The sequence below is a fragment of the Aquarana catesbeiana genome, linkage group LG10, assembly GCF_042186555.1.
Source record: "Aquarana catesbeiana isolate 2022-GZ linkage group LG10, ASM4218655v1, whole genome shotgun sequence".
In the NCBI taxonomy this organism is placed as follows: domain Eukaryota; kingdom Metazoa; phylum Chordata; class Amphibia; order Anura; family Ranidae; genus Aquarana; species Aquarana catesbeiana.
Window position 1 is genome coordinate 202,351,109 of NC_133333.1, and position 22,475 is coordinate 202,373,583.

Genomic DNA, 22,475 nt, shown 5'->3' on the forward strand with positions numbered 1-22,475 from the left:
CAGATTGCCATAAGCACAAGGGAGAAGTATTTCTTATAGTTAAAATATTGTGAGCCAGATCCAGGTGGCATCTGAATTCGGATGTGTTTCCCATCCAGGGCTCCAACACAATTAGGGAATTGGGTCTTCTTCCAAAACCCATTTGCTATTTCCTGCCACGTGGATGTATCTGGAACAGGCATTGCAGTACACCGAAGCTCCTCCCATATTGCTTGACAGGTGTTGTGCACAATTCCAGAAATTGTAGAGGTTCCCACCAAAAAGTAGTGGTTTAGGGACGTATAGGATAGTCCAGATGCCAGAAACCTAGGATGAGTAGAACAAATGATGAAAGGAATCCTACATTATGCTGGACATAATCAAGCAGAAAGGCTGGCTGGCTTACCTCAGGGTAAGTGGAAGTCGCTCCTCTGGTGGCACACAACATCTCATATCCGTGTTCATCCTTTCCAAACGGGGATGCAACTTTTCTAATAAAAAATCAAATGTTGGTACAGACATTCGCGTAAAATTAAAAAATTTTTGTGGGAAACGTCGCAGATCTGCATACTGCAGAGCAAAAAACCCTTCAGTGGGCCTCTTGAGCAGCATGGGATGTGTCCAGTACCTGCGTCTTGCAGAAATCTTCCTGGTCATGCTTTTCTGTCTCCTCCAATAAGATAGCATGACAAATAATGTCACATGCTCAAAAAATCTGACCAAATCCATTGCTGTAAATAAGCACGTACACTACAGCAAGGAATCAGGAAACACAAAGCAAGCTGAAACCACAAAGCAGCATGGGAAGCACAATGCACGCTGGGGAATACAAAGAATCATGGGAAAATTCCCATAATTCATGAAAAAATGATTAAAGACAGTTCTGAACAAAAAAAAAAAAAAAACGGACATAAACGGATGAAAAACGGACATAAACGGGTATAAAGCGGATGCAAAAAGGATGATAACGGAAGGAAAACGGATGACAACAGATGAAAAACGGATGACAACGGATGAAAAACGGATGACAACGGATGAAAAACGGATGGCAGCGGATGAAAAACGAATGACAACGGAAGGAAAACGGATGGAAAATGGATGACAACGGATGGTAAACGGAAATGAAAATGGATGAAAACTGATGTTTACTGACAACAAAATACGTGACTGAACTGATCTAATGAACGGTCCGCACGTGTGAAAGGGCCCTTAGACATTCCAACATGACAATGATCCAAAACACAAGGCCAAGTCGACCTGTCATTGGCTACAGCAGAATAAAGTGAAGGTTCTGGAGTGGCCATCTCAGTCTCCTGACCTCAATATCATTGAGCCACTCTGGGGAGATCTCAAACGTGCAGTTCATGCAAGACAGCCCAAGAATTTACAGGAACTGGAGGCTTTTTGCCAAGAGGAATGGGCAGCTTTACCATCTGAGAAGATAAAGAGCCTCGTCCACAAATACCACAAAAGACTTCAAGCTGTCATTGATGTTACTGATTGATTGCAACTTTTGATCAGGGTCATTTGGGTAGTTTCTATTGCCATTATGATTTAAAAAGAGTAAACACAGTCGATTGATAATGGCTTCAGCCAAACATTTGGTGTTATCGCTCTCACTCTCTCATACTGGTCACTGGAAGTTCAAAATGGCACCACATGGCAAGGAACTCTCTGAGGATCTGAAAAAAAGAATCGTTGCTCTACACAAAGATGGCCTAGGCTAAAAGAAGATTGCCAAGACCCCGAAACTGAGCTGCGGCACGGTGGCCAAGACCATATAGCGTTTTAACAGGACAGGTTCCACTCAGAACAGGCCTCGCCATGGTCGACCAAAGAAGTTGAGTGCACATGCTCAGCATCACATCCAGAGGTTGTCTTTGGGAAATAGACATATGAGTGCTGCCAGCATTGCTGCAGAGGTTGAAGGGAGGGGGGTCAGCCTGTCAGTGCTCAGACCATATGCCGCACACTGCATCAAATTGGTCTGCATGGCTGTCACCCCAGAAGGAAGCCTCTTCTAAAGATGATGCACAAGAAAGACAAGCAGACTAAGGAAATTGATTACTGGAACCATGTCCTGTTGACCGATGAGTCCAAGATAAACTTATTTGGTTCAGATGGTGTCAAGCGTGTTTGGAAGCAACCAGGTGAGAAGTACAAAGAAAAGCCTGTCTTGCCTACAGCCAAGCATGGTGGTGGGAGTGTCATGGTCTGGGGCTGCATGAGTGCTACCGGCACTGGGGAGCTACAGTTCATTGAGGGAACCACGAATGCCAACATGTACTGTGACATACTGAAGCAGAGCAAGATCCCCTCCCTTTGGAGACTGGGCCACAGGGCAGTATTCCAACCCCAAACACACCTCCAAGATGATCACTGCCTTGCTAAAGAAGCTGAGGGTAAAGGTGATGGACTGGGCAAGCATGTCTTCAGTCCTAAACCCTATTGAGCATCTGTGGGGCATCCTCAAATGGAAGGTGGAGGAGCGCAAGCAGTGGCGGAACTACGGCCATAGTGACCCACACGGGCGCTATGGGGCCCGCAGCCGAGTGGGGCCTGGTCATAGTTGCCAATAGAATACTTTTTATCCGATTTTTCGCTGCCTGTTGCCGCTGCTAGAGGTCCACGGCCCGCGGAGATAACGTCTCCGCCGGCCGCCATTTTCCAGAAGACCAGACGAGTCAGAAACGAAAAGCGGAGCCTGCGAAGTGGCTACAATAGAAATAGAGCTGCGGCGCCGCCCACCCCCCGCCCCCGGTCTGTCTGTCATCTGTAACCTGTTGTGGAAAGGGGTGGTGGGTGGGCGGTGCCGCAGCTCAATTTCTATTGTGGCCGGCTCTGCCTCTATTTTTTTCCCCCTTGGCCTTCAGTAATGGCAGCGGAGACACCGCTTGGGACACCTGAGATGTAAGGAGGCACTCCGCTGGGGACACCTGAGATGTAAGGAGGCACTCCACTGTGGACACCTGAGATGTAAGGAGGCACTCCGCTGTGGACACCTGAGATGTAAAGAGGCACTCCACTGTGGACACCTGAGATGTAAGGAGGCACTCCGCTGTGGACACCTGAGATGTAAGGAGGCACTCCGCTGTGGACACCTGAGATGTAAGGAGGCACTCCGCTGGGGCGGAGACACCGCTGGGGACACCTGAGACGTAAGGAAACACTCCACTGGGGACACCTGAGATGTACGGAGGCACTCCGCTGGGGACACCTGAGATGTAAGGAGGCACTCCGCTGGGGCGGAGACACCGCTGGGGACACCTGAGATGTAAGGAAACACTCCACTGGGGACACCTGAGATGTAAGGAAACACTCCACTGGGGACACCTGAGATGTAAGGAGGCACTCCGCTGGGGCGGAGACACCGCTGGGGACACCTGAGATGTAAGGAAACACTCCACTGGGGACACCTGAGATGTAAGGAAACACTCCACTGGGGACACCTGAGATGTAAGGAGGCACTCCGCTGGGGACACCTGAGATGTAAGAAGGCACTCCGTAACCTGTTGTGGAAAGGGGTGGTGGGTGGGCGGTGCCGCAGCTCAATTTCTATTGTAGCCGGCCGGCTCTGCCTCTATTTTTTTCCCCCTTGGCCTTCAGTAATGGCAGCGGAGACACCGCTTGGGACACCTGAGATGTAAGGAAGCACTCCACTGTGGACACCTGAGATGTAAGGAGGCACTCCACTGTGGACACCTGAGATGTAAGGAGGCACTCCGCTGTGGACACCTAAGATGTAAGGAGGCACTCCACTGTGGACACCTGAGATGTAAGGAGGCACTCCGCTGTGGACACCTGAGATGTAAGGAGGCACTCCGCTGGGGCGGAGACACCGCTGGGGACACCTGAGATGTAAGGAAACACTCCACTGGGGACACCTGAGATGTAAGGAGACACTCCACTGGGGACACCTGAGATGTAAGGAGGCACTCCGCTGGGGACACCTGAGATGTAAGGAGGCACTCCGCTGGGGCGGAGACACCGCTGGGGACACCTGAGATGTAAGGAAACACTCCACTGGGGACACCTGAGATGTAAGGAAACACTCCACTGGGGACACCTGAGATGTAAGGAGGCACTCCGCTGGGGACACCTGAGATGTAAGAAGGCACTCCGCTGGGGACACCTGAGATGTAAGGAGGCACTCCGCTGTGGACACCTGAGATGTAAGGAGGCACTCTGCTGGAGACACCTGAGATGTAAGGAGGCACTCTGCTGGAGACACCTGAGATGTAAGGAGGCACTCTTGCTGGGGACACCTGAGATATAAGGAGGCACTCGGCTGGAGACACCTGAGATGTAAGGAGGCACTTTGGGGACACCTGAGCTGTGAGGAAGCACTCCGCTGGGGACACCTGAGATGTAAGGAGGCACTCTGCTGGGGACACCTGAGATGTAAGGAGGCACTCCGCTGGGGACACCTGAGATGTAAGGAGGCACTCCGCTGGGGACACCTGAGATGTAAGGAGGCACTCTTGCTGGGGACACCTGAGATATAAGGAGGCACTCGGCTGGAGACACCTGAGATGTAAGGAGGCACTTTGGGGACACCTGAGCTGTGAGGGAGCACTCCGCTGGGGACACCTGAGATGTAAGGAGGCACTCCGCTGGGGACACCTGAGATGTAAGAAAACACTCCACTGGGGACACCTGAGATGTAAGGAGGCACTCCGCTGGGGACACCTGAGATGTAAGGAGGCACTCCGCTGGGGACACCTGAGATGTAAGGAAGCACTCCGCTGGGGACACCTGAGATGTAAGGAAGCACTCCACTGTGGACACCTGAGATGTAAGGAGGCACTCCGCTGTGGACACCTGAGATGTAAGGAGGCACTCCGCTGTGGACACCTGAGATGTAAGGAGGCACTCCGCTGGGGACACCTGAGATGTAAGGAGGCACTCCGCTGGGGACACCTGAGATGTAAGGAGGCACTCTTGCTGGGGACACCTGAGATATAAGGAGGCACTCGGCTGGAGACACCTGAGATGTAAGGAGGCACTTTGGGGACACCTGAGCTGTGAGGAAGCACTCCGCTGGGGACACCTGAGATGTAAGGAGGCACTCTGCTGGGGACACCTGAGATGTAAGGAGGCACTCCACTGGGGACACCTGAGATGTACGGAGGCACTCTGCTGGGGACACCTGAGATGTAAGGAAGCACTCCGCTGGGGACACCTGAGATGTAAGGAGGCACTCCGCTGGGGACACCTGAGATGTAAGGAAGCACTCCGCTGGGGACACCTGAGATGTAAGGAAGCACTCCACTGTGGACACCTGAGATGTAAGGAGGCACTCCGCTGTGGACACCTGAGATGTAAGGAGGCACTCCGCTGTGGACACCTGAGATGTAAGGAGGCACTCCGCTGGGGACACCTGAGATGTAAGGAGGCACTCTTGCTGGGGACACCTGAGATGTAAGGAAGCACTCCACTGGGGACACCTGAGCTCTAAGGAAGCACTCTGCTGGGGACACCTGAGATATAAGGAGGCACTCGGCTGGAGACACCTGAGATGTAAGGAGGCACTTTGGGGACACCTGAGCTGTGAGGAAGCACTCCGCTGGGGACACCTGAGATGTAAGGAGGCACTCTGCTGGGGACACCTGAGATGTAAGGAGGCACTCCACTGGGGACACCTGAGATGTACGGAGGCACTCTGCTGGGGACACCTGAGATGTAAGGAAGCACTCCGCTGGGGACACCTGAGATGTAAGGAGGAACTCCGCTGGGGACACCTGAGATGTAAGGAAACACTCCGCTGGGGACACCTGAGATGTAAGGAGGCACTCCGCTGAGGACACCTGAGATGTAAGGAGGCACTCCGCTGGGGACACCTGAGATGTACGGAGGCACTCTGCTGGGGACACCTGAGATGTAAGGAAGCACTCCGCTGGGGACACCTGAGATGTAAGGAGGAACTCCGCTGGGGACACCTGAGATGTAAGGAGGCACTCCACTGGGGACACCTGAGATGTAAGGAAGCACTCCACTCCGAGGAATGTAAGCTTACTGTTAAGCCTCCCGGCCCCGCGAATCCGGCCGTGTCCCGACACAGGCAGCCGCATACAGCAGGAGGCAGGAGCAGAGAGTAGAGTGGGCGGGGCAGAACGCTCGAGCACGCCTGTGAAGGGACATCATTTTCGGCACATGAGGAGGCTCTGGAGTCTGGACAAGAAGTAGACAGACTGTCATCTGTTTTGCACAGTGCCTGGAAAAGCACCTTGTCCCCGTGCAGATGTGGACAAGGGCCTCTTCCCCACAATCTCTGGGGCATTAGTTGTGGGGGTGCAAAACTTGAAAAAAACTTTTTTGACTTTACTTACACTATAATGTACTAAATGTAACCTGTAGATTTTATTGGCAAATTTTTGTTTTGTTCGAAATTAATATAAGCTGTTGCCTGGGTACTGTGCCACATGAGTGTGGTAATTTGTTGTTCAATGGCATTAGTTCATTTCATTTGGGGGGGGCCCATACAACATTTTGCTATGGGGCCCTGTGATTTCTAGTTGCGCCCCTGAGCGCGAGGGTCTCTAACATCCATTAGCTTCATGATGTCGTCATGGAGGAGTGGAAGAGGACTCCAGTGGCAACCTGTGAAGCTCTGGTTAACTCCATGCCCAAGAGGGTTAAGGCAGTGCTGGAAAATAATGGTGGCCACACAAAATATTGACACTTTGGGTCCAATTTGGACATTTTCCCCTAGGGGTGTGCTTACTTTTGTTGCCAGCGGTTTAGACATTAATGGTGTGTTGAGTTATTTTGAGGGGACAGCAAATTTACACTGCTATACAAGCTGTGCACTCACTACTTTACATTGTAGCAAAGTGTAATTTCTTCAGTGTTGTCATAAGAAAAGATAGAATAAAATATTTACAATGTGTACTATCTTTTGTAAGATACTGTATGTATGTATGTATGTATGTATGTGTGTGTGTGTGTGTGTGTGTGTGTATATATATATATATATATATATATATATATATATATATATATATATATATATATATATATATATATATATATATATATATATAAATTGTGCATTTTAACTGTTTGCCTGGAGTTCATCTTTAACTCTTTTTCACCCAGAGGTCAATGATATTTAGATGCTCTGGCAAATTGTGCAGTGTCTGCATGTGTCATTTATTTATTTATTTCAGGTACTTATATAGTACCGTCAATTTACGCAACACTTTACATATACATTGTACATTCACATCAGTCCCTAACCTCAAGGAGCTTATTTAACTTAAAAAGAACTGATTATTTGCATACCTAAATCATTGTTGTTAATATTTTAGGGACAGATATTTTATTTGGCACACAATTCATTATTTTTAATTTTTTTTCCCCTTTTAATGAATTTTTCAGTATTTTTAGTAGTGCAACTGTGTCTGACAATTACACTAACTATATCACACTGAAGATGAACACTACAGACAATATATACAAGTGTTTATCTGGAGGGCTTTCATTTTGTGTACCTCCAGCCTGAGTGTGCTCACTATCTGATAGCTGATATAGTGACACTGATCACATAATTGGTAACCAATCCAATGATTTCACACTCTCAAAAAGAAGCTTCATAAACATATCACCAAGATGGCACATCATGATGGAGAACATTTATATACAGCTTCCAAACAAGAAGAAGTTCATAAGCCCTAGAATATGTGGCACATTATTTAGACTCTCAGCCTTTATAAACCTCTCCCAAAGTGCAGGGAGTTGAAGAGCATTCCTTAGCATTCCCATGGTCTGTCTTTGTCTTGCAAGCATGTTTGCAAAAAGAAAAAAGTGCTGCTGGTAAATAATTGCAATCTCTTATTCTATCTTGTCCAATAAGGTGGTGTTGGAGGAGACACTATAATTGATATTGGTACTGGTCCAACCATCTATCAACTTCTCTCTGCTTGTAAGGTTTTCAACAACATAATTGTGTCTGATTTCTTGGAAAAAACCTCGCTGAGCTGAAGAAATGGTTAAAGAATGAACCTGGGAAATTCGACTGGACCTCATGTGTCAAACGTGTGTGTGAACTGGAAGGAAATAGGTGTGATACTTTATTTTATTAACAAAATTGAACATAATACCAGCACTTAGTAGAGGCAGTAGTCCCAATATATTAGATAAAAAGGAAAATTTATTGTCAAATACCGTAATTTTACTTTCCTGATGGACTTCATGGCAGCCTACGTGTGGGTTAACCCCACCTCCTCTCCAATGCTATAGGACCCCATTCCCATAAATGAGCACTCACCGCTAGATACTGCGTTCCGTAACTAGCCTACTCTTTGACCAATAGGTGGGAACTCCGTCTGCCATGGAGTCCATCAGGAAAGGAAAATTACGGTATTTGACAATAAATTTACATTTTTCCTGACAGACTCCATGGCAGCCTACATGTGGGAAATAACTAGCCAACCACACTGGTGGGTATGCTGAAAAAAATAATTTTTAATTTGTCCTATCAACTGATAGGATTTTTAACCAAAGTTTACAGAGGACAGTGAAGCAGGCTCTATGCAGTAATGAGACATAAATGTATTAATAGAGACCCAGGGGGCCGCTTTGCAAATGGTGTCTGGAGCCACATGTCGGGCCGCCGCCCACGAGGCTGCCATTCCCCTGGTGGAGTGAGCTGTCACCACCTCTGGAGGAGCCAAGCCCTTAGCCCTGTATGCTGTATGCTTGCTGGATGGTCTGCACAATCCAGGCCACGAGTGTCCTGGTTGAGGCCTTCTTTCCTTTATTGCTACCAGAATGCAGGATAAAGAGGTGATCAGAACGCTTAAAGGGAGAAGTAATTTGTATATATTCTTTTAAAGCTTTGCCTACAACCAGGTGGTGAGTTTCAGTGGACCCCGGGGACCTGAATGTAGGTAAGACGATCTCCTGATTCTCGTGGAACACCGAAGACACTTTCGGGTTTGAACCTAGCATGGGGATGAGGACTACTCAGTCCGGGAAAAAACGTCAGGAAGGGTTCTTCATGACCCAGTGAGCCGATCTCAGAGACCCTTTTAGCTGAGGTGACGGCTACTAAAAAGGCTACTTTAGCTGAAAAGTCCTTGATGGAAAGCAGGGAGGGCCCTGTGGTACTGAGTCCAGAGATTGAGTCGAGGACAAAGGGAAGGTCCCACTTGGGAAATCTGGGTTTTCTTTGGGGCTTGAGCCTTGACGCTCCGAGGAAAAATTGCCGAATCAAGGGATGAACCGCCCATGAAGTACCAGAGAATGCCGACAAAGTAGATACTTGGACTCTAAGAGAGCTGATAGATAAGGGTAGATCTAGACCAGTTTGAAGGAAGCTGAGAATATCCTGGACTTCTGGATGTCTGAAAGACCTATCCATAAAAGAGCAAAATTCCACGAATTTGGCCCAGATTCTCCTATAAACTTTATTTGTGCTTGATCTTCTTGAGCTCATGAGGGTGGAGATCACTTTTGAGGCGCACCCAAGGGATTCTAGCCTATCCCTATCAAGAACCAGACCATCAGTCTCAGTACTGCCGGACAAGGGTGTAGGACTGTCCCCTGAGAAAGAAGGTCCAGCCTGAGAGATAGAGGCACCGGGTCCTGGAAACTGAGTTAGATAAGGAGGGGGAACCAAGGCCTGTTTGGCCAATAGGGAGCTATTGTCACCACTTCGACTGCTTCTGCTCGGAGCCTCTGCAGGAATCTCAGGATAAATGGAAGTGGGGTAAAGGCATACGCCCTCCTGAACCTCCACTGATCCGTCAGGGCATCTGTTCCAAAGGCCTGGCTACAATGGCCTCGGGTGTAAAATTTCTTCACCTTGAAATTGCAGGGGGAAACGAACAGATCTACTTCGGGATCGATTCCCAGTGACAGGATCCACTTGAATGGCTGTACATGAAGGGACCACTCGTTTTTGTCCAACTGAGTACGTGATAGGAAGTCCACTTGAGTGTTCTGGACTCCTGGGACGAAGACTGCTGAGATGTTGGAAAGATTCTTCTGTGCCCATGATAGAATGGGTTCGACTTCTTGAAGGAGTGTGGAGCTCTGAGTACCCCCTTGCTTTTTCACATAGGAGACCGCCTTGGTGTTGTCCATCCTTAACACCGACTCCCCTTTCAGAAGGTGAGAGAAGGACTGGAGGGCACCAGGCTGCTCGAAGTTCCAGGATGTTCGAGCCCGGATTGGGAGGCGAGTGTCCCACTTGCCCTGAGCAAGGTTCGATCTGCAGAAGGCTCCCCAACCAGTACCGCTGGCGTCAGTCGTGACCATGACCCAGGAGATGGGGACAATGGAGTGGCAAGTTAGAAGGTTTTTGCGCTGAAGCCACCAGAAGAGGCTGTTCCTCATCGTTGTAGTTATGTGGAAATTTTGTTTTTTGTCTCCTGACTTCCATTGCCTGAGGAAACCTGACTGGAAAGGGCGTAACCTCCACAAGGCCCATTTGATCATGGGAGTCATGGAGACCATCGTGCCGACAATCTCCAGGCTCTGGGAAGCTTTCAGACGTGGGGCGTGTGGGTCTCAAACAGTCGGGATCTTCTCTATTGGAAGGGAGATGGTGTTTTCCACTGTATCGAACTGAGCCCCTAAGTATATTAAACGTTGAACTGGGTCTAGATGACTTTTTTACAAGTTCAGAAGCCACCTGAAGCTGGACAGGGTGGAGATCACTTGCTCCAGGTGGACCAGCAACTGCTCTCTGTTTTGAGACAACACTAGGAGATCGTCGAGGTAATGGTAAAACGTATCCCTTTTAATCTGATGCGAGCCACTATGGCCAAGAGAACCTTTGAAAAGACCCGGGGGGACGTTGTCAGCCCGAAGGGGAGGCAGATAAATTGTAGATGATCTTGCCCGACTTGGAATCGGCGATATTTGTAAAATTGCTTTTCCACCGGGAAGTGGAAATAAGCGCCTTTTAAGTCAATTGAAATCATCCAATCGCCTGGCTGTATGGCTTGCTGGATGGTTGACAGGGTTTCCATTTTGAACTTTCCATGCTCTATGAACTTGTTGAGGTAGGTCAGGTCTATGACTGGGCGCCAAGAACCACTCTTCTTTTGCACTAGGAAGAGAGGGGAGTATATGCCTTGGAACCATTCGTCCTTTGGGACATGTACCACTGCTCCCTGAGCCTTCAGTAAGTCCACGTAGGACAGTAACACTTGTTTCTGTTCCTCTGAACGAGGAAGTTGAGTGGAGACGAATCTGGGGGTAGGAGTACTGGAGAAAGCCCATCTGTGCCCTACCGAGACTGTCCTTAAGACCCAGTAGTCCGAGATTGAGGCCACCCAGACGTGCCGGAAGAGGAGCAGACGAGCCCCCACCCGACCTGCCTGGGCGGGCGCAATCTTAAAAGGACTTGGCCTGCTCACATCCGCTGGATGTCTGGCCTTTAGCGGGCTTACAAAAGGATGCCTGTCCTCTGCTCCAATTTTTCCTGAAGTCTCGGCCAGACTTGTAGGAGCGTGCTTCTCTGGAGCACTCCGGCCTGCGTTTTCTATTCTGGGGTTTCTTCCATCCAAGCAGACGCCTGTCTTGGGGAAGGAAGCCCGACTTACCGCCCGTGGCCCGTGTTATGGCATAATCTAATTTGTTGCCAAACAGTGAGGACCCCTCAAAGGGAATTTTACACCAGGCTTGCTTGGAGACCAGGTCGGTGAACCAAGGATGCAACCATAAAGCACGTTTGGCCGTGACTGATGATAACATAATTCGTGCCAGTAGGCGGATCAAATCGATAGACGCCTCCCCCAGGAAGACTGCCGCCAGCTTTAGTTCTGCAGCTGCTGAACTTCCAGCCAGCTCCTCCAAAACATCCCTGAGGAAGGAATCTACATTCTCTGTCCAGGCCTCCATGGCCTTCGACATGGCTGCTAGTGCCAGGGCCGGTTTACAGGCAAGCCCGTAAATTTTCTTCAAATCCTGATCTATCTTTCTCTCAAGACCATCCTTGAAGGACACCGCATCTTCCAAAGGGAGAGTAACGTGTTTGGCCAGATGCATTAGGGCTGCATCCACAAGGGGAGCTTTTTCCAGATACTTTACTTCTTCTGACTTGAAGGGGTATAATCTGGAGGTTTTATTTGACATGGAGGACTTCTTGTTCGTCTTACTCCATTCCTCATCAATGATGTCCTTTAATTCAGAAAGGAGCGGAAAGTTTGAGCGTTCTTTCCCCAGATGTTTAAAGAACTTTTTCTGTTTAGCTGGGGGGTGGAGGAGTCTTCCCACTTAAGGGCCTCCTTAATTGCTTTGATTAGTGGCGAAACCACTGGTGGTCAAAGCCTCCGATGTCCTCTTCATCTTCAGGTTCATCATCCGAAGAGGCAACGTAGGGCTGGGAAGTGCCCGGACCATCACAGGCCTCGTCAGCCAGAGGGCCAGACAAAGTAGTAGATTGGCTCAACGTGTGGAATGTATCCATCTCTTTCAGGAATTGTTGCACCACACGTTACATGAGAGACTCCAAACGCTGGTTTTCCATCTTTTTCCCCAATCGCACGGGCATAGCAACGGTCACACAGTGTCTTGCCCTCTGGAACTCATGTTCCACATCCCCAGCATGCTCTTCGATCAGAGCGGCTGTCATGGCGGTGGGAGCGGTGTTTGGAGGAGGAATGGGAACATCTCCTCTAGTGGTGAGTTCCAGACGGAGAGTCTCGTCTGGATCTAGACGATGAGTGATATTGTGGCCTGGCAAGGTCTCTGTCATTCTGAACCACGATCTGAGGGTCCGATCTAGAAGGGCTGGAGAAAGAAAACAAGGGGCGGAAGGCGAGATATGACATGAGAAAATACAAGTATTTGCGACTGTACCTCAACCCCTCCCCTCACAAGCACATACCTTGTGCGTGAGGGCTGGCCACTTAAAGGCAGTGACTTGTCCATGACTTGTCTCACCAGCATCAAAGTACCTGTCACCAGCCCCAGAGTACCTATCTCCAGCTCATCAGAGTACCCGAGTACCTGTCACCAGCCCATCAGAGTAACCGAATAACTGTCATCAGCTCATCAGAGCACCTCAGTACCTGTCACCAGTCCATCAAAGTACCCGAGTACCTGTCACCAGCCCATCAGAGTACCCGAGTACCTGTCACCAGCCCATCAGAGTACCTGAGTACTTATAACCAGCCCATCAGAGTACCTGAGTACCTGTCACCAGCCCATCAGAGTACCCAAGTGTCCATCACCAGCCCACCAGAGTACCCGAGCACTTATCTCCAGCTCATTAGAGTACACAAGTACCTGTCACCAGCCCATCAGACTATCCAAGTACCTATCTCCAGCTCATCAGAGTACCCGAGTGCCACTCACCAGCCCATCAGAGTACCCGAGTACCTGTCTCCAGCCCATCAGAGTACCCAAGTACCTATCACCAGCCCATCAGAGTACCCGAGTACCTATCTCCAGCCCATCAGAGTACCCGAGTACCTGTCACCGGCCTATCCGAGTACCTGAGTACCTGTCACCGGCCCATCAGAGTACCCGAGTACCTATTTCCAGCTCATCAGAGTACCCAAGTTCCTGTTACCAGCATCAGAGTACCTGTCACCAGCATCAAAGTACCTGTCACCTGCATCAGAGTACCTCTCACCAGCATCAAAGTATCTGTCACCAGCACCAGAGTACCTATCTCCAGCTCATCAGAGTACCTGAGTACCTGTCACCATCCCATCAGAGTACCCAAGTACCTGTCACCAGCCCATCAGAGTACCCGAGTACCTGTCACCGGCCCATCAGAGTACCCGAGTACCTGTCACCAGCCCATAAGAGTACCCAAGTACCTATCTCCAGCTCATCAGAGTACCTGACTTCCTGACACCAGCCCATCAGAGTACCCAAGTACCTATCACCAGCCCATCAGAGTACCCGAGTACCTGTCACCAGGACATCGGAGTACCCGAGTACCTATCTCCAACTCATCAGAGTACCCGAGTACCTGTCACCGGCCCATCAGAGTACCCGAGTACCTGTCACCAGCCCATAAGAGTACCCAAGTACCTATCTCCAGCTCATCAGAGTACCTGACTTCCTGACACCAGCCCATCAGAGTACCCAAGTACCTATCACCAGCCCATCAGAGTACCCGAGTACCTGTCACCAGGACATCGGAGTACCCGAGTACCTATCTCCAACTCATCAGAGTACCCCGAGTACCTGTTACCAGCCCTTGAGTACCCGAGTACCTGTCACCGGCTCATGAGAGTACCTGAGTACCTGTCACCAGCCCATCAGAGTACCCAAGTACCTATCACCAGACCATCAGAGTACCCAAGTGCCTGTCACCAGCCCATCAGAGTACCCGAGTGCCTGTCACCAGCCCATCAGAGTACCTGAGTACCTATCTCCAGCTCATCAAAGTACCTGAGTACCTATCATCAGCCCATCAGAGTACCTGAGTACCTGTCACCAGGCCATCAGAGTACCCAAGTAAAATGACGCCAGCAGGAACATCTCCTCCCTCTGGGTGGATGTCATATGACGTTCTCTGGTTCTCGATGCTCCTGCGGGCCCCCGGGGATGAGGCGTGTCCCTCAGGGTAAAGAGCCAATAAAATTGGCCCCCTGATTGCCCCACAAATAAAGAGGACCTGTCACCAGCCCAAGAGTACCTGTCATCAGCCCACCAGAAGTACCTGTCACCAGCCCATCAGAGTACCCGAGTATCTGTCACCAGCCCCAGAGTATCTGTCACCAGCATCAGAGTTCCTGTCACCAGCATCAGAGTTCCTGTCACCAGCATCAGAGTACCTGTCACCAGCATCAGAGTACCTCTCACCAGCATCAAAGTACCTGTCACCAGCCCCAGAGTACCTATCTCCAGCTCAGCAGAGTACCCAAGTACCTGTCACCAGCCCATCAGAGTAACCGAATAACTGTCACCAGCTCATCAGAGCACCTCAGTACCTGTCACCAGTCCATCAAAGTACCCGAGTACCTGTCACCAGCCCATCAGAGTACCTGAGTACCTATAACCAGCCCATCAGAGTACCCGAGTACCTATAACCAGCCCATCAGAGTACCCGAGTACCTGTCACCAGCCCATCAGAGTACCCGAGCACTTATCTCCAGCTCATCAGAGTACACGAATACCTGTCACCAGCCCATCAGACTACCCAAGTACCTATCTCCAGCCCATCAGAGTACCCGAGTACCTGTCACCGGCCCATAAGAGTACCCGAGTAGCTATCTCCAGCCCATCAGAGTACCCGAGTTCCTGTCACCAGCATCAGAGTACCTGTCACCAGCATCAGAGTATCTGTCACCAGCCCCAGAGTACCTATCTCCAGCTCATCAGAGTACCTGAGTACCTGTCACCATCCCATCAGAGTACCCAAGTACCTGTCACCATCCCATCAGAGTACCCAAGTACCTGTCACCAGCCCATCAGAGTACCCGAGTACCTGTCACCAGCCCATCAGAGTACCCGAGTACCTGTCACCAGCCCATCAGAGTACCCGGGTACCTATCTCCAGCTCATCGGAGTACCCGTGTACCTGTCACCAGCCCATCAGAGTACCCAAGTACCTGTCACCAGCCCATCAAAGTACCTGAGTACCTAACATCAGCCCATCAGAGTACATGAGTACCTGTCACCAGCCCATCAGAGTACATGAGTACCTGTCACCAGCCCATCAGAGTACCTAAATACCTGTCACCAGCCCATCAGAGTACCCGAGTACCTATCACCAGGCCATCAGAGTACCCGAGTACCTGTCACCAGCTTATCAGAGTACCCGAGTACCTGTCACCAGATTATCAGAGTACCCGAGTACCTGTCACCAGCCCATGCCCCATAGAATATACGTTGGGGTGTTTTCTTTTCAAAATGGGGTCATTTTGTGGGTGCTTCCATTGCCCTGGTGCTCCAGGACCTTCAAAAGTGTGATAGGTCATCAGGAAATTATATGTGTAATTTATGCTCCTAGAATGCCTGATGATGCTCCCTGCATGTTGAGCCTCTCTATGTGGCCAGGCTGCGTAAAAGTCTCACATGTGGTATCGCCATACTGGGGGCGAGTAGCAGAATGTATTTTGGGGTGCCTCCACTAAGCACTGGTTTTGTGTTAAATTTGATCATTTTCTCTGCAAGGGGGCAGAATATATCCAGCTGCTGGGGATTTAATATTCCTAGTGCTCTGATAACTTACCTTATACTTTATTAACACAGATAATCTACCAGAAGCTCTTACCCTTACCACTCTATTTAAAGCTAAATAATAGGTTGGGTGGGGGGCAGACACCACCCACCTAAGACATGGAGGAGTACAGGAATGTGATTTATAACTTTTATGTGTCTAGAGCAATATATAGCTATCATGCCAAAGTTAAATTCCCATGGAAATCTTTTTTGCTATTTGAATTGTTGAGTAGGTTTTAAATAAGTTTTAAATCTTGTAATACAAAATGTTACCACACTTCTAGCTGTGTCTGACAGGATATGAATTAAGAACATTTTTCTCCAATAAGGACATGGTAGGCAATAAACCTGACAGAGAATATGAACCTCTCATACTGAAATGGAGAAGAGGGACAAAGAGGGAAATAAACAGCAATTAACATTGCTGACTGGAGTTGGGCTTAACCACTTGCCGATATACGTCGGCACAATGGCAGCGGTGGGCAAATGGGCGTACCTGTATGTCCCCTTTAAGAGCCGGGGATAGCAGGCGAGCATGCCCGCCACGTATAGCTTGACCGTGCCCGCGGGACCGGCGGACTCGATGTCTGCCGGTCTCCCGGCGATCGTGTCACAGAGCCTCAGGACGGGGAAGTGCCTATCCTATGTAAACAAGGCATTTCCCTGTTCTGGTTTGTGTCATGACAGAGATCACCGCTCCCTGTCATCGGGAGCAGTGATCGCTGTCATGTAACTTGAAGCCCATCCCCCCACAGTTAGAATCACTCCCTAGGACACACTTAACCCCTTCATCGCCCCCTAGGGGTCACTGCCAGTGTCATTTACACAGTAAGTAGTGCATTTTTTAAGCACTGATCCCTGTATAAATGACAATGGTCCCAAAATAGTGTCAAAAGTTTCCAATGTGTCCGCTATAATGTCGCAGTCCCGATAAAAATTGCAGATCACCACCATTACTAGTAAAAAAAAAATAAAAATACCATAAAACTGTCCCCTATTTTGTAGACGCTATAACTTTTGCGCAAACCAATCAGTATACGCTTATTGCGATTTTTTTTTTACCAAAAATATGTAGAAGAATACATATCAGCCTAAACTTAGGAAAAAATTTGTTTTTTTTATATATTTTTGGGGGATAATTATTATAGCAAAAAGTAAAAAAAAATGCGTTTTTTTTCAAAATTTACGCTCTTTTTTTGTTTATAGCGCAAAAAATAAAAACCGCAGAGGTGATTAAATACCACCAAAAGAAAGCTCTATTTGTGGGAAAAAAAGGAAGTCAATTTTGTTTGGGTGCAACGTCGCATGACCGTGCAATTGTCAGTTAATGCGACGCAGTGCCGAATTGCAAAAAGTGGATCTGGAAGGGAGTAAAATCTTCCGGGGCTGAAGCGGTTAATGTACCAAGCTTTTTGGTAAAACCTTCAGCTTTCCTAAGAAGTATGTACTGCTGGAGCAAGGTCATCCAGTGCCAGGGGCAAAGTTGGGAAACTGCTCCCCCCTCCCTAAGTATGGTCACTGACAACCTGGATTGAGAGCCATAAGCTATGCAAAGTGTTAGCTGGTGGCTCACAAAGGAAAGATGTTGATTAATAATGAAAGCGATTAAGGATTTCTGTCTTTGTTTTTCAGAATGAGCTGTGAGGAAAAAGCTGAGAAGCTCCGTAGTAAGGTGAAAGAGGTTCTCAGGTGTGATGTCCTGAAGAAAAATCCTTTTGATCCCCTAACATTAACACCTGTGGATTGTGTTATGTCTTGTCTCTGTCTTGAAGTATGTTGTAAAGATATGGATTCCTTTTATAATGCCCTAACAAATTTAAAGGCCTTAATCAAGCCTGGGGGCCATCTACTACTTTTGAGCATGTTAAATGGTTGCTACTACTCTGTTGGTGACAAGTTTTTTAGTTCCTTGCCTATAACGAAAGAGGGACTAGAGAAGGCACTTAAAGATGCTGGTTATGAAATTTTGGAAACTAAATTTACTGCCCAGAATTATCAGTCAGAGGTGGACATTTTTTCTGCTGACACTCATTATTATGTCAATGCTCGTAAACCAGTGTAACTGTAATGATTTCCAAACAAAGTACATGTAGTACATTCTCAATTTCTCATAAAAACTGAATAAATGTGGCAAGTAACACCTATATTTTTTGGACCCATTCTTAATTTTATAAAATCAGGATGTCGGTTATGAAATCTACTTTACCTATTCTTGTAAGCTCAGGAAGTGCAAGTGCCTTGTCTATAACAAAAGAGGGACTTGAGATACCCATATAGGGAAACAATAGAATGATACCAATTCACTCACCAAGAATAATACAAACTTTCAGTGCCGGTTCACACTGGAGCGACCTGACTTAGCCCCCTGACAAGTCGTGCTCTATGCCAGTGTTTCTCAACTCCAGTCCTCAAGGCACCCCAACAGGTCATGTTTTCAGGATTTCCCTCAGATGAAACGGATATGGTAATTACTAAAGCAGGCCATACACGGTTGAATTTCGAACAAATTTTCTTTTCAAAATCAGAAAATTCATTTTTTTTGTGATCCGATGATGCCACCATTGATTTTCGAAATTCGGCCAACCAAGCCTTCAATTTCATCTCATGTTGCTACAGAAAAGAATTTTTGTGGGTGGGAATCTTCTTTTCTCTCCGTAAATTTTCTTTTCTTATTACATTTCATGCACAATTCTCCCATCATTGATTAGAAAATTGTTCGTTTTTCAAAAAATTTCCCACATCTCCGATTCCTCAAATTTGATTGCCGCACGAAAATCGGCCGTTGTTGCAGCCCACTAACGGTGCGAAATTCGTACGAAAAATTTTTTGATACGATTTTCGAAAGAAAATTCTTTCAAAATTCGAACCGTGTATGGGCAGCATAAGGCAGTAAAACTGATCAAACCACCTGTGCAAACTAACGGAAGGCCTGAAAACATGAGCTGTTGGGGCGCCTTGAGGACTGGAGTTGAGAAACACTGCTCTATGCAGCGCAATGGAACCGTTCTAATCTGAGTGACTCAAGTTGTTCCGACTTAGAAAAAGGTTCCTTTACTACTTGGGGGCGACTTTAGAGCGGCTTGCATTGACTTCTATTACAGAAGTCGTTTGCAAGCCACATGGGAGTCACGCTGTGCGAGGCGGCGTTAGCGTCAGACGACTTTGAAGCCACCCTAGTGTGAACTGAGACACAGGGTTAATGCTTTCATTAAAATACTCAAAACATATTTATTTGGTATATGTACATGGGGGAGTTTGGGACTTTAGAATATCTTTAAAATATCTTCACATGTATATTGCCATGAACAAATAACATAGTACATAGCAGTTAGTACATACATAAGTACTGCCACTGCAAAATCTGGTGCAGCTGTGCATTGTAACCAAACAGCTTCTAACTTCAGGTTATTCAATTAGGCTTTGTCAAAAGCTGATCGGTTTCTATGCAGATCTGCACCAGATTGTGCACTTTCCAGTTTTAGTAAACCCACCCCTGTGTGTCCTCCTCTAGTCAGCTTGACAGTTCAGCCCTCTCAGTCTTTACACATGATACAGACCTACATATTGTTGGTCAGGATTGTACTGTTTTCATCCCCCAAACAGCCAGGCCCCACCCACAGCTGGTATTAAAAGGGCATACTCCCGCCACACACACACATGCACACACCACATGAGAGGTTACAAATAAAGGGGCACTACACCTGCCAACATATTTTTTACCAATTACATATAAAGTCTGGCACAAGGGAAAGATTTATGCCAGTGTGTGATCTGTAAATTGTGCATTATTGCCAATTTATTTTAGGTGTATCCATTGTCCTTGACTGTGCTGGAAGAGATTCTGATTTTGGCTTTGGGTATTCAATTAGTGGCAATAATTTAAAGGGGTTGTAAACCCTTGTTTTTTATTTTTTTATTTTTAAACAAACATGTCATACTTACCTCCACTGTGCAGTTCATTTTGCACAGAGTGGCCCCGAACCGCGTCTTATGGGGTCCCTCAGCAGCTCTGGTGGCTCCTCCCCGCATTGAGTGTCCACGTTGGAGAAGCTCTCTCCTTGGTGGACACCTGCACGGGCGTGCTCCCGAGTCCCACATCTGTGTCCATTCACACAGAATGCAGGAGTCCCCCCCCCCCGCACAGCGTCATTGGACTTGATTGACAGCAGCGGGAGCCAATGGCTGCGCTGCTATCAATCTATCCAATCAGAACACGAGACACCAGCTAGATCTGGTGTGCTCGTTCCCGGCTGGAGAAAGATTGGGGTCAGGTAAGTAAAACAGGGCCTGGGGGGGGTGCAGCACCACAGAAGGTTTTTGGTCTTAATGCATAGAATGGGGGAGTTTGGGACTTTAGATGAGGCAAGTGACAAACAACGTGGTAAAAAATATCTTGACATGTATTTCACCACCTGCATAGAATGCATTAAGGTGAAAAACCATGAGGGTTTAAAACCCCTTTAACTAGCACAAGTTATACTAACAATGATAGTATAACTTCAATACAGCACTAATAGTATCATAATGTTAAACTCAAAAACACAGTATCTACAATGATAAAAATTCAAAAATGTGCAACAAAGTGGATACAAAAATGTTAAAGTAAATATTCTCCTCATAAATGTACTGAAGTGTTGACACTAAGTTAAGTGATACAAAATAACTTCTGTAAGTGCCCAAGTAAAAGTTCAAAAGTTTGTTGCGCAACATGTGCATAAATGTTCTCAAAGAGTCTTTCAAGTGTGGAGATAAAACTGCACCCAGATCACTGAATCCCTTCACCACCCAGTGGAAACTTACTTACCTGCTCCCCGTTCATCTATTAAAGCATTATTAAACCCAAAAGCAAACATTTATTATATTGCAGCTTATCAATTCTTAGATGTGATGGCTGGCTGCATTTGTTTTTTTTAGGCTTTCTTTCTTTTATTTTCATGTATAGAAAATAAAACTGCGCTGTATCCTATAACCCCTAAACGTGGCCGCAGCTCTAATGTGAGACATACACAAAAAAATAACAATGAAAAAATGGGAGCTGTGCTCTGGCAAACAAATCTAATATAGTAACAATAAAAAATTGCATAATACCACAAATAAGTGGCAATATGTGAATCAATAATTTGCACAATCACAATATAGTGACAATATGTGAATCAACACCGTGGATCAGTGTAGTATGGGTCTATATTCATATATAACTTTGGTTATTGAATTACAAGAAACTTAGTAATGGTAAAAGTAATCACTTCTATCTATATACAACATGTTTAATCCATGAGACATCTGCTTCATTATGCTATGGGAAGTTGGGAACCGCTGACCTTTTCTTTTCATCAGTTGTAGCTATTGTTTTCCCTACCATATAAATATGACTAGGAGGCCAGTCCCGAGTTTGAGGTTTGATTCAGGACTGAAGAGAGTCTGAATCAAGTTGACTGTCGTCTCCAGGTTTCTCATTTCTAATGAGATTGTGACTCCCCTGGATTGAATATGCTGTATTTATCCTGTATCATATCATCTATAATACATCTTTAATCAAAGCTAAGTAAATCACCTTTATTACATTCTTTGTGTGTTCTGTGTTTTAATCCTTGCATTTACTGACCACATATCTGAAAGGGTAAATATATGAATGAACCTATGAACAAATTTAACACAGAAGTTAACCCCTTGTTACAATCAGCAAGTCCCAAAGGAAACTTGAACAAATAATTCCTGCATGAATGAAAATGGTGTATAATGAACAAATCACCAAGTACCAATTTGTAATCCTCCTTATGTGGATAACATATTCACACCGACAGACCAAATGTAAATCCACCACCACATGAAGTGCACGCTTACTAGCTCGCACAAGCTGACTCGCTTGTGGCCAGCCAGGGCCTTTTCCTCCAGGGATGGCAGGTGAATGGCAGATCCGACCACAACAGCCTCCAAATGCCACTTTCAGGCGGATAATCTCTGGTTATCACAGGGGCACAAAGGATTCAAGATCCTCACTCGATTTTCGTGTTCATAACAACCCGAAAAAAGAAAGGCTCGCCATAAAACCAGACTGATATTTATTGTATAAAAACAGTATCACTTACATTTGGGTAAGGTGTATCAAACATGAATAGTAAGCCAGCCGGCTACGATACAAACGCCCGTCCTTTCAAGGCGTTAAACAGCGCAGTGACGTCAGCATGTCGCTCCTCCCTTTTTCCCTTTGTGCCCCTGTGATATCCAGAGATTAGCTGCCTGAAAGTGGCATTTGGAGGCTGTTGTGGTCGGATCTGCCATTCACCTACCATCCCTGGAGTAAAAGGCCCTGGTTGGGTATTGGCTACAAGCGAGTCAGCTTGTGAAAGCTGGTAGGT

General features: G+C 47.2%; 1 protein-coding gene across 1 annotated transcript; it reads left to right on the forward strand.

Annotated features, from left to right (window-relative positions):
- Positions 1-1,077: 1,077 nt before the first annotated feature.
- LOC141109875 (nicotinamide N-methyltransferase-like) lies at positions 1,078-21,680 on the forward strand. The gene is given in 4 exon segments (XM_073601132.1): positions 1,078-1,090; positions 7,835-7,936; positions 7,939-8,041; positions 17,749-21,680. Coding segments are annotated over 4 exon segments (648 nt in total). The 3' UTR covers positions 18,179-21,680.
- The last annotated feature ends 795 nt before the right edge of the window (positions 21,681-22,475 follow it).